General features: G+C 35.2%; 1 protein-coding gene across 8 annotated transcripts in view; it reads right to left on the bottom strand.

Annotated features, from left to right (window-relative positions):
* LOC108741884 (WD repeat-containing protein 19) overlaps positions 1-13,452 on the bottom strand; it is a 132,300-nt gene that overhangs the window by 82,119 nt on the left and 36,729 nt on the right. Inside the window, exon 1 of one of the 8 annotated variants that reach the window (XM_018476853.2) lies at positions 965-1,661. The exons of the other annotated variants lie outside the window; for them this stretch is intronic. Coding sequence (XP_018332355.1) covers positions 965-984 — 20 coding nt within the window. The 5' untranslated portion in view covers positions 985-1,661. Of the gene's footprint in view, positions 1-964; positions 1,662-13,452 lie in introns of those variants that run through there. 8 annotated transcript variants of the gene reach the window in all.

The following is a 13,452-nucleotide window of genomic DNA, read 5'->3' on the forward strand; positions in this document are numbered from 1 at the left end:
ACACCACATTTTAAACGCTTCTAACCTTTTATTTTCCGCCGCGCCCACTATACATGTTTCGCACCGGTACAGCACCGTGCTGACTGACTAAAAACAGTGTAAATATAAAATTACTTTTAATTTTCATTATACCCTCCTGTTCGGTATTCACCGTATAATATTAAGTTTTATACTTATCTATTGTTGGGCTCTGCATTGCAGCAAAGTTCTTTTAAATTGTAAATGTTTAATATAGCCTAGCAATCCCTGTCAATATTAACCTTTTTAATTTATGGTATGTGTAATATAATGCCTCTTGTTTGTTAAATTTAACCTTTTTTTAAGTTTCATTTTAGATAGATTTATACCTCTTTTGTGTAATATACTTGAACCCTTTAGTGTCATTTGCTAGGCTAGGATTAGTAGTATTGAACTTAAATTTATTGTTTTATTAGGGTAGCTAGAAAATAAAAAGCACGCTTTCTAGTGCCATTATTTGTTTCCATTGTATATATTTTTATCGAGTCAGTTTTGCAAGAGAAAGTTTTGTTTGATTGTATGCTCGACCTTTTTTTGTGTATGATAAGAGTGGGGTGATTTCTGTCAACCATTCTTAATAAAAGGGGTTGCATCGGTTCATTTAGAGAGATCAAGAACTAGAGAGAAAAAAGAGATTCATTTTCATTGATTATTAGCCACTTTAATTTCCTTTATCTGTTTTTTAAGTTTAAATTACACACGTTCAATTTGAATATATGTAAATAAATAGTCAATTTAAAAGCAAGTGTTTAATTAAGACAAAAATTTCCTCAAGAACAAACACCTCCCAATTAATGTATTAATATTTTCATTTCCTATTTACTTGTCTTTATTGTACTTTGTTTAAAGCTCTCCCCCTCCTTTTTATGACAATATCTTTTAAAAGGATCAGTCCATTTTCACTTTCATTAAAAATACTCTTACATTCTTCTAGCTCTTTACTTACGTCACTACTTCCAAGTACATGCAGTAATGTTTCTTCGCTTCTTTCACATATCTTGCACTTCATTTCTTCCTCTTTCAACCAATACTTACCTACACCCTCTTTTTTCATTTCCTACTTTGAACCTTGCTCTTACGTCTCTATCTTTTCCTTTATTGAAAAATTCCTGTTCCCAATATCCCTGCCAATGCACCCATAACAAGAATCTCCAACCAGTCTTAGGAGTTTCCAATTTTTGGTCCTTATAATTTTTTTACATCTCACCCTTACTATTTCTTCGACATACCTTTCCATTCTATCCTACTCATTCAGCTGCCCTTGGTTTATATTTAGCTCTCTTAACGCTTCTTCTCTTTCTTTATCATATTTATTTTTAAATCCGAGTTTCAAGATTCTCTCTACATACTTTTTTTCTGGCATGATCTTCGGTGTACTTCTATCTAAACTTAATACTTTAATGTATTTTTTGTAAATGCCTTCCACTTGTTTTTTCTTTTTCTACCTTCCACACTATAAGAGACTATACTTTTAACTGTCGCATCAAACAATCTTTTCCTCCTAACCCAATCATTCCTACACATACTTTGCCTTATCTCCCAAATACTTCGTAATAAGTCCCTTGCTTTAGCCAATTGAGTAACTATATGTACTTTCTCACTATTATTTTATATACATATACAGGGTGTTCCAAGCAAGCGGGTTTCTTCAATAAATGCTATATAGTTGAAGATATCAAAAAAGTTTCTTACAAAAGTGTTACCACATAAGTATCTTCATATCTTAAAATTATTTCTTTTAATTTTCATTTCGGAGATATTGAAAGTAGCACAGAGTATTGCAACCGCCTATTTAGTGATTTAGTGCGAATTTTATGGAAATNTAATTTTCCTATCCATGTAAGTTTGTTTAACCTGTTCCTCACTTTTTCTTACAATATCATAAAATTTTTTAACTTTCTCGTATACCTCGCTTGTATACTCGAAATAAAATCTGTCATCAAAGACATCAATTAAGTCTTTATTTTCAAGGTGTCCGTATAAAAGTTCAATTGGTATAAATTTAGTTTGGGAGTGTATCGATCTATTGTAAATAATAACTGCATTCTGGAAATTTTGATTCATAAGAATTTTATTTCTACTTGCGCTAGTTATTCTCATTATCTCCAAAATTGTACTATGTACTCTCTCTATTATACCGTTGCTGTTCTGGTGTAAAGGTGTTATTAAATGATGATCATGAGCATGTGCATTCATTCTGAAAATAATGAATTATCAAACTGATTGTCGTTAATGAGGATTCGGGACATATTATACCGTGTGAAAAGATTAATCAATGCGTCTGCTATGTTGGGTATATTAATTGACATGAGTGATTTGTACATAAAATATTTCGTAAAAGAGTCTATTACCGTTAAATAATTTTTTCCGTTTACCGAAAAAATATCAACGTGTACTGTTCCAAAAGATTCATTAGGTGTACCAGTTGTTTTAAGTTTGTATTACACTGGATTTCGCTCATGCTTAGCCATTTGACATATCTTACATTCACCTATAAATTTTTGGCAATCTTTACCTAAATTCGGTCAATAATACGCCCTTCTAATTTCTGCATATCATTCCTGCGATACCCGATGGTTACTTGTGTGTAAGGTATTCATTACACCACGCTGAGTTCTAATGTCGTCTATGTCCTTTAATACTTTATTTGTATACTGAAATTTTATTGAGTTGTCGAAATTTCGGGTAATAATTGGCGATAAATATTTATAAGTTCCTCTGATTGTGCTGAAATTCCATTTATAATGTTCGGGTTTGCATATTCTTTTAATACGTTATTTATTTCATTTTCGAAGTTTTGTTCTGTTATATGAATGAGATAATTTGTATTGTTAAAATACGGGTTTTTATGTAACAACGCTTCACTATTAAATACAGAATTTAATTGCACTTTAAACTGATTCAGAAGCTTGTCAGTAATTGATATTGTCGCTTGTGTATTCTCCGCCTGAGAATGTTGAGTTACAGTGGATTGATTTTCGGATGTTCTTGGTAAAGAAATGAGATCAAAGTTATCGTTTCCTATACAGTGTGGTCTAACTTGAATGTCCGAAATTACTTTCATTTTTTTTGGCTTCCTAGCTGATGTTGTCCCTCTCTTTTCTAACGATATAGAATGTTTTAGCGGTATTAACTTATCAAGTTCATCTATATCTAAAAATTCACGTTGCGCTATGTCTCCTGGGTTATTAAACAGCGATAGAAGATCGTATTTCATTGTGTTAGTTTTACCTCTTTTATACATAATATCGTAATCAAACTCTTCTAGTTTTAATTTCTATCATACTAATTTTGTTTGTTATTATATTTGTTACTATATTGAACTTGAGACCGTAGCTATATTGTCTAAATGTTTTGGTAGCCCATATTATAGCTAAGCACTCCTTTTTGGTTACAATGTAATTAACTTCGTGTTTATTAAGTGTTTTACTCGCGTACATAATCGGTTTGTCAGGGCCAATAGGTCCTTGTGACAAAACTGCGTTTATTCCTACGTTTGATGCATCCGTTGTAACATTAAATGGTTTCGAAGTCTGGATAATTTCAAAATTTTGGTAGTCACATCCATTCTCTTGTGCTCAATCGCTGTCGCTATTTGAAACATTCTCATCTGTTGAAACACTATATTCATCTACATTTTGACTATCGTATTTGAGTTGTTCTGATAATTAGGAGCTCTATTTTGTGATGTATTATTGCTATTGCCATTTAAGTTTACTCTCCCTGAAGTGTCATTTCTTCTTTGAATATTTGCATTATTAACGCCAGTTGAAGGTTTTGGATAAAAATTTGACAGTTGTCTGTCATATCTATTAAATGGATTCGTTTTATTCGGCAAATTGGGTGGTCTTGGTAAATTTGGTACTCTACTAGGGTTATTATTTGAATTAGGTCGTGGAAAATTACTTGATGAAGAATTTGAACACTTTTGGTAGTTGTCAGGAGGTTTAGTAATGTAATTTAAAATAGTTGCGTTAGCTTGTAACCATGTTTCGTTGTTTTTACCTCTAATATGATTTGCAATATAGGAGGACAACTGTTGTACAATATCTTTAATGCTGCAGACCTTTTGATGACTTGCTGCGGTAGTTAATTTTCCTCTTTTCGGGATTATCACTGCAGACTTTTTTGGACTTACGCTGCCCTCAGTTTTCGAGTATTCTTTTATTGTAGACATTAGTCTCTAGGGTGATGAACTTACGCCTTTCGTGTCCTAGGAGCCATTGTGGATGTCGGATTCGCATTTCACTGAACTTTCACAGTATTTTGGCACGAGATCTGGATCCCAATATTGCGCTTTTAACTGATAATTTTCCAAAAGTTGTTCCTTGTTTTCCGCACTTTTCCACATCCATCACAACTATTGAAACACCCTCTGACCCCACATTCCTCCCTGTCCCCCACCATCAATTCCCAGACATTCTTGACATTTTCGTCACGAAAAAATGTTACACCTTCCGCCGATCCTATCATCTTAGCCGCATTAAGTTCGGACCACCTTCCAGCCCTTATTGAATTCGGCCGCCCAATCCTCAACCCCCAAACCCAACCACGTCACTAGATTGGTTTCACCTTCGTTACACCCTTCAAACATCTTCATTCAAGTGCACTCCAATTCGCACAACAGCGGAACTTGACGAAGCTGTGAATCTCCTGTCAAACGAGATTACCAGCGCAATCGATCTCTCCACTACCTCTCCCCCAACGCTCACCAAAGACAGAACCCTCCCAGCAGACATTCTTGACCTCCTTAAGAGGAAAAACAAGGCCCGACATCTGTGGAATAGACACCGCATCCCCGCCCACCGTGCAGAGGTAAACGCCCTTCAACAAGAACTAAAAACTCGTCTCACCGAATTCCGCAGCGCATCCTTCGACGAATATATCGTTCAGGCAGAAACACACCCCCGAAGCACTTGGAAAGTGATCCGTTCTCTTCGTAACAGAGCTCTCCAATATCCGCCACTAAAACAGAACTGCTCCACCTATTCTTCAGAAGAAGAAAAAGCTGCAATCTTCGCAGACTCTTTATGTCTCCAGTGGATTTTGCCGACTTTCACGAGCGTACCAAAGCCGTCTCCCAGAACTTCGTTCCCCTGAATTCCGACTTCAAACACACGTCCCCACGCGAAATCTTTCCCATTATCCGATCTCTGAAAAAGAGAAAAGCCCCTGGCGCTGACGGAATTGCTAACGGAGTCCTTAAAGCCCTGCCACCAAAGCACATAACCGCACTGTGCAACATCACAAACGCCATCATGCGGCTCCACCACTTCCCTTTGGTCTGGAAAGAAGCCACTGTCATCTGTCTCCCCAAAAAAGGAAAGCCGCTCAGCTCTCCCTGAAGCTACATGCCCATCAGCCTGGCCATCAGTTCGTTGAGCAAAGTAGTCGAATCCATTCTCCTCGATCGGGTCTTAGACCACGTGGAGTAAAACAACCTTCTCCCTGATTTTCAACACGGTTTCCGCAGGCAACACGGCACCGGACACCAACTTCTTCGTGTTACCGAACACATCTTCGACAACCTTAACAAGCGGCGTCACACTTCCATGCTTCTTCTTGACGTCCAACAAGCCTTCGGCCGAGTCTGGCACGAAGGCCTTATTTCCAAACTGGCCCTTAACATCCCACACTTTCTAGTTGGCGTTATCAGGTCCTTCCTCACAGGCTCCAAATTATCCCCTATTCTGTTTAACCTGTTTTGCGCGGACATGCCCTCCCACACTTCAATTCTGACTACCCTGTACGCTGACGACATTGCTATTATAAACTCCTCAAGTACCATTCTCCAATACACCGCAAGAATCAATAGCTTTCTGCCCCAGCTCCTAAACTGGTATCGGATATGGAAACTTTTCATTAACGAGACCAAATTGGAGGCAATCTTCTTTTCTCGTAGGCTTCGAAAACCTTCCTCCATCATTTTCAACCGCCCCATTAATTGAAGCAGTTCCGTCGCCTACCTAGGCGTCGTCTTAGACAGATACCTAAACTGACGGCTCCACATTAAAGCGACCCGTAACAAGGCTCTGGGTGCATTCATCGCACTTAAACCTTTCTTTCGTAATAACACCATCTCCCAACAGACCAAAATCCGTGCGTTTAACGCAATTATCAGGAGCATTTGCTCCTATGCCATTCCCGTCTGGGGTTGCGCCCTTCCCCATCGCCTGAAACCTTTGCAAGGTACATACATGCGGATTCTTCGCTCCGCACTTAACTACCCCTGGTTAATCAGAAACACCCAAATTCTGATTGAAACCGGTTTACCTTCTCTACCCGAGGCTACAATCACACTCACGGCAAATCTCCGGGCCTCAGCGTCAGGCCACCAAAACCCCACCATCTCGGCACTCTCCAACCCCGCACCGAAACCCAACGACTGTTTCCGAAGGCGCTGTCACCTTCTACAATGAGCCGCCCTCTTTCGCTCACTTCAATCTCCTAGCTTCGCTTTTTAGCGCGAGTGTCCATCCAGCACTTCGGAGGTGGACCACCTACTTCAGTTTCCCCCCCAATACTCCCTTCCACCCACACCCTTAACTCATTTCCCATCTCAACCCTATCCCCAATCACCAGCCTTCCAATTTTTCCCCGGGGATGAGCAACCCCCAGAGTTTATCTCCCCGCTCAAGGAGAGGTTTTAGTCAGGAGGTGTCTTTTGAAGATTTCCCCTCCTCGAGCATTAGTATAAGTAGTAGTAGTAATATAGTATGTATAGCAAAAAAAAGGAGCAAATCATAGGCCCTTATTAATGTTAAAGAGCCCTGCTCTGGGCTGTCCTCTGGAGGCTCAAATTAGAAAAGTACAGCTATGAGGCTATTCATAAAAAAATATTGCTTAATAATAATGCGGACACCTGATCTCGAATCAAAATTGATAATAACAATTCTGTTCGAGTCCTATTCATCAATTCGTTTCACTCAAAATTCAGTTTCTTTTTAACGTCTGCTTTTTTGAAATAATAGTTTCTTTAAGAATCAAAATCTTTTGTTTCGATTTCGAGAAGGGTTTCTTTAGTACCTATGCGTAAAATAGTGTTATGGATGGGTAAACAAATTGGTCAGGGTTGACAGCAAGAAGGGTGTCATAAATTCATGTCTTGTAATGTGCAGGTCCATCGAGGACTCAAAGCGATTCATTTTATTGCCCCATAAATGTAAACTTTCACTCGAAACTGGGTCAGATGGTGAAATCTGGGACTATTGTCTCTACCAGAACAACCCCCAGTGGTAATGACCAATGAAGCTTGTCATCCATAATATTTAGGAAGGGACTCCTACACTCCACCCCCTTTATTTGCATANTACATTTAATTACCCGCGGGATATGTTTGAAAATATTTTATTAATTTTAACTTTGGTCACAGGACATGTTACGAATTACCATATCGGAGAATGAATGTACTTTAGTAATAAGAATGATAAATTATTTGATCAACAAGCTCCACTTTCCAGACGATCAGAAAATACATACACGTAAACGTAACACGAAACTCAAACGATATTCGAAAAATTATATCCAGCATGAAGTCATAAAAGAATAAATGAAACCATAAAAAAAATAAGAGAATATTTCAATTGGTCGAACCTGAAAAATGATGTTACAAATTATGTAAATAATTGCGAATACTGCCACAGAAATAATACTAGCAGACGCTTTTACGAAAGTTCCATGACGATAACCGAAACTCCCTCAGACCCATTTGCAATTTATCCTTCAAAAAGACACAGAGACAATTTTGATTGTTCAGGAGCAATTGACAAAATTTATTCAGGCTTACGTATTAAAAGGCAAAACTGCGCATGAAATAGCGAATCACTTCCGAAAAATCGTATCAACTTTCGGTTTATCAAAAAGGGTACATTCAGACAAGGGTGGGGAATTACCACTTATCACCTTAAGAGCAATAGAGCAACAGAGAGGGAGTAATAAGTACCATAAAAGGAACCATAGTCACTTCAATTGGTTCAAATAGATACAATAATAATTATGGAATTTTATTATTAAACGCTATCATCATAAGGTCGTCAGTCCTAAGACTGGTTGGACACGTACCTCCACTCTTTTCTATCCTGAGCTAATCTTTCCATTTTCCTAAAACTAGAACAACCCACATCCTTAACTATTTGCGAATAGTAATCTAATCTAGGTCTACCTCTACCCCTCCTAACTTTCGTTTCTGCCTCTAACATGTCTCTGACTAGACCTTCATGCCGTACTAACCTAACTCGCCTATTTCTTAGTGACTTCTATAGAGTCCTCTGTTCTCTTACTCTTTCTAATACCTCTTCATTTCTAACCTTCTCTTCCACACCACATTTTAAACGCTTCTAACCTTTTATTTTCCGCCGCGCCCACTATACATGTTTCGCACCGGTACAGCACCGTGCTGACTGACTAAAAACAGTGTAAATATAAAATTACTTTTAATTTTCATTATACCCTCCTGTTCGGTATTCACCGTATAATATTAAGTTTTATACTTATCTATTGTTGGGCTCTGCATTGCAGCAAAGTTCTTTTAAATTGTAAATGTTTAATATAGCCTAGCAATCCCTGTCAATATTAACCTTTTTAATTTATGGTATGTGTAATATAATGCCTCTTGTTTGTTAAATTTAACCTTTTTTTAAGTTTCATTTTAGATAGATTTATACCTCTTTTGTGTAATATACTTGAACCCTTTAGTGTCATTTGCTAGGCTAGGATTAGTAGTATTGAACTTAAATTTATTGTTTTATTAGGGTAGCTAGAAAATAAAAAGCACGCTTTCTAGTGCCATTATTTGTTTCCATTGTATATATTTTTATCGAGTCAGTTTTGCAAGAGAAAGTTTTGTTTGATTGTATGCTCGACCTTTTTTTGTGTATGATAAGAGTGGGGTGATTTCTGTCAACCATTCTTAATAAAAGGGGTTGCATCGGTTCATTTAGAGAGATCAAGAACTAGAGAGAAAAAAGAGATTCATTTTCATTGATTATTAGCCACTTTAATTTCCTTTATCTGTTTTTTAAGTTTAAATTACACACGTTCAATTTGAATATATGTAAATAAATAGTCAATTTAAAAGCAAGTGTTTAATTAAGACAAAAATTTCCTCAAGAACAAACACCTCCCAATTAATGTATTAATATTTTCATTTCCTATTTACTTGTCTTTATTGTACTTTGTTTAAAGCTCTCCCCCTCCTTTTTATGACAATATCTTTTAAAAGGATCAGTCCATTTTCACTTTCATTAAAAATACTCTTACATTCTTCTAGCTCTTTACTTACGTCACTACTTCCAAGTACATGCAGTAATGTTTCTTCGCTTCTTTCACATATCTTGCACTTCATTTCTTCCTCTTTCAACCAATACTTACCTACACCCTCTTTTTTCATTTCCTACTTTGAACCTTGCTCTTACGTCTCTATCTTTTCCTTTATTGAAAAATTCCTGTTCCCAATATCCCTGCCAATGCACCCATAACAAGAATCTCCAACCAGTCTTAGGAGTTTCCAATTTTTGGTCCTTATAATTTTTTTACATCTCACCCTTACTATTTCTTCGACATACCTTTCCATTCTATCCTACTCATTCAGCTGCCCTTGGTTTATATTTAGCTCTCTTAACGCTTCTTCTCTTTCTTTATCATATTTATTTTTAAATCCGAGTTTCAAGATTCTCTCTACATACTTTTTTTCTGGCATGATCTTCGGTGTACTTCTATCTAAACTTAATACTTTAATGTATTTTTTGTAAATGCCTTCCACTTGTTTTTTCTTTTTCTACCTTCCACACTATAAGAGACTATACTTTTAACTGTCGCATCAAACAATCTTTTCCTCCTAACCCAATCATTCCTACACATACTTTGCCTTATCTCCCAAATACTTCGTAATAAGTCCCTTGCTTTAGCCAATTGAGTAACTATATGTACTTTCTCACTATTATTTTATATACATATACAGGGTGTTCCAAGCAAGCGGGTTTCTTCAATAAATGCTATATAGTTGAAGATATCAAAAAAGTTTCTTACAAAAGTGTTACCACATAAGTATCTTCATATCTTAAAATTATTTCTTTTAATTTTCATTTCGGAGATATTGAAAGTAGCACAGAGTATTGCAACCGCCTATTTAGTGATTTAGTGCGAATTTTATGGAAATTGATGCATTTTCGACATCACATATGGTTAACAAAGGGGTATTTAAATTTAACGAGAAATTCAAAAATGCAATAAAAAATGGGGCATTCGATTGGAAAAAATGAAGTTAGGTAGCTTCCAGGAAAAATGAGACATTCTGTATAATCGAAAATAATTGTAGGATACCAAGATACTTATATGCTAGCACTTTTGTAAGAAACTTTTTTTTGATATCTTCAACTATAAAGCAGTTATTATAGAAACCCGTTTGCTTTGGACACCCTGTATATATATTGTACTGTTTTATATCACATAGTCTACGGCTAATTACATAAACGTTTACAATTGTTCAAAATAACATTATAAAACAAAATATTTGTACGTTTCAATCGCATAAAAACCAGCACTATACAATTAAAAAGAAATCAAACATATAATTGCAAATCCTCCTGTTGATTCTTACTCGACCAAGTACATCTCTAAATCTATCAACTGACTTTCACTTTTTAATTTCATATGGCAACTTGTTACACATTCTAATTTCCTTATAAAACACAGTTTTCTGCTCTTTACTACTTCTAACTTTTTCCAAATGAAATTGTTAATTCTTCAAGATATTCCGGTACCATTGTATTTTCTATCCTACATATAAAAATTAATACATCCCTTTTTATTTCATCTTCTACCGATAACAATCCTATTTTCTTCAACATGTTTACATTTCAAATCGCCTTCTATTAAAAACTGCTCTCATACCTTTGTTAATGTTTATTTGTAAAGTTAATATTTCGCTTTTATTTACCATCATAAGAACTGTTGAACAGTAATGTAATTGAGGCATTATAGTTAATTTAAATAATATTCCTTATCCTCATTTAGAAAGTATTTTTCTTAACCTAGGTATGTATTAAATTAAATTTGTTTGCTATTATTCTATTAATATGGTTTATATGCTCTTTGAAATTCGAACCATTATAGTCTATAATGACTACCAAATATTTGTATTCCGTCACCCATTCATAAGTCAAAATGTCGTCAACAAATATATGAATTTTACAATGTTTTATTACCCGTGGCAGGTCATTGATATACAAAATGAACAATAAGCGTCCTAATTTGCTTCCTTCTAGAATACCATGATTATCTTTTTTATCTTCCAAGAGATTATTTTAAATTTAGCTTTCTGTATATCATTTAGATTATTCTCAAGTCATTTATACACTTCTCCAACTACGTTGTACATCATCTTTAATTATCGTCTCAAAAGCCCTTCCATAATCCAAGAATATAGCAAGTACTCCTTCGCCTTTATCTATTGCTCTTAACCGATCTTCTATTATTAATTAGATTGCCGTTTCTGTGTTATGCCTCTCTCTAAAACCTGACTGGTATTCAGACAAAATTTTATTCTCTATATATTCTATAAATGTTTCAAATACTATGATCTCAGTAATTTTCTCTGTTGTAGAAGAATATTTATAAGCCTATGATCTTTCCATTTTATATTATTTTTTACTTTAGCTAAAGGAACAACCATTGACGTTTTTAATGCCTTTGGTATCTTTCATTGAGCGATTGTATCCTTTATTATCAGTATAAATTTATTTCCAACTTCTGGCCACATTTTCTTCATAATTTCACTACTAATACCATCTGATCCCCTAGTATTCTTTAAATTATTTACAATTTTATCAATTTCCTTTTTGTCTACCTTCTTAAACATACTGAGCTTTGCATTATCAACAAATTTTTTCATTTCATATCCATTAATAGTAGGTATGCTTTTCACTATTTCATCCACACTCCTTATTACTATTGTGTCCATTAGCTACTAGTTTCTGTTATATTATTATCCCCCTATTACTGAATTTTTCTTGTTTCTGTGGTGGCTATATACTGTTATACACAATTGCCCTTCTCTTTATGTTAACCTTCTTTGGTACACCGGGCATTCAATATTTAGCAGGTTGTGGTTTACATCCAGATTTAGCTTTAGTTTCTCATTTGCTTGTCTACAGTTCATTCAGCTTGACTTTTTTTCCTTACAATTTTTCGCCATATGACCCTCCATTTTAAACATCTTTTTCGCTTATTACACTTATTATTACAATGCTCATAAGAATAACAATTCATGTACCTATACACCCCTAAGTATTCATTTAGAGTACAAAGTCGCCTCTTAATCTTCTTTCTTTCATCACTCTGTTAAAGCTAATTGAATCCATTTCTATTACAAACATTTGTGTCTTCTTGAGCTCCTTATTTATTTTTACCGTCATCTCTGACTCATCATTTACTACTTCAGGATTTTGGTTTTGTATTGCTTTTATTAATTCCTCGTTTTCTATTTCATCTTTCACGTAACAATCCTTATTCTTGGCTTGCAAAATTCAGGAATTCGTACATTTCCTCTCCCATTTTTGTTTTGACTTCCATATTTATTTTTTTCATTTCCTCCTTGTTTTTACATGTAGTAGCAATTTCACCATTTTTTATTTTTCTAACGTTTTTAAAACCAACCTTCATTTCAGTAGCATTTATCTTCTCTTGACATACTGTCTTTGTTGTTTCGCTAGTTTGATTAGGCTAGACAATAATAACTTCTTCTTTCGATTCCTTTGATTTGTCTGCGCTTGAGCACCAATCAACTTTTTTTTTTCATAATTTCATTCAAATTTACTAGTAACTATTTCATATAATGTATTTTTTATGGTGTCCAATATTTGCTTCATAATTTTTTTCCTGGAGTTGTCAATCAGCTGAACATATTGATCGTTGCAGTCACCAGACATCCATTTCAGTTGACTATTCTTTTTAACAAGCTTAAGTTCCGTAGCAGTTATCTGTGTACAATCTCGATGAAATCACTGTTGACACACCCCTTCACATCTTAAACAGTTTTCATCTTCTATTTTCTTTTTACATTTTCATCTCTCATATTCTTGTCTCCTAATTTTATTCTAGTTCTTCATAGTATTTATCGTGCAACTGTGACTACCAAAGATACGCCTATGTATCAGCAATCCACCTCTTCGAAGGTCAAGAAATAGTCTGACGTTCTAATATAATGTCTACTATAGCGACATACCAAATAAGTTCTTATTAACTACGAACACGACCGATTAATCTCTAGATAATCATGGAAATCCTACGTATAAATTCACAATGTTCTTCCGGAAAAATTACGGCAAACCCTTGTATTTTGAACGTCTAATCTATTCACAATAATAAAACACGTCCGTTAACTCATACGCCTCCTCCGTCTTCGCCAGATTACATATCTTTAGTACGTTTATTTGT

This window comes from Agrilus planipennis, unplaced genomic scaffold, assembly GCF_000699045.2.
Source record: "Agrilus planipennis isolate EAB-ADULT unplaced genomic scaffold, Apla_2.0 scaffold55, whole genome shotgun sequence".
In the NCBI taxonomy this organism is placed as follows: domain Eukaryota; kingdom Metazoa; phylum Arthropoda; class Insecta; order Coleoptera; family Buprestidae; genus Agrilus; species Agrilus planipennis.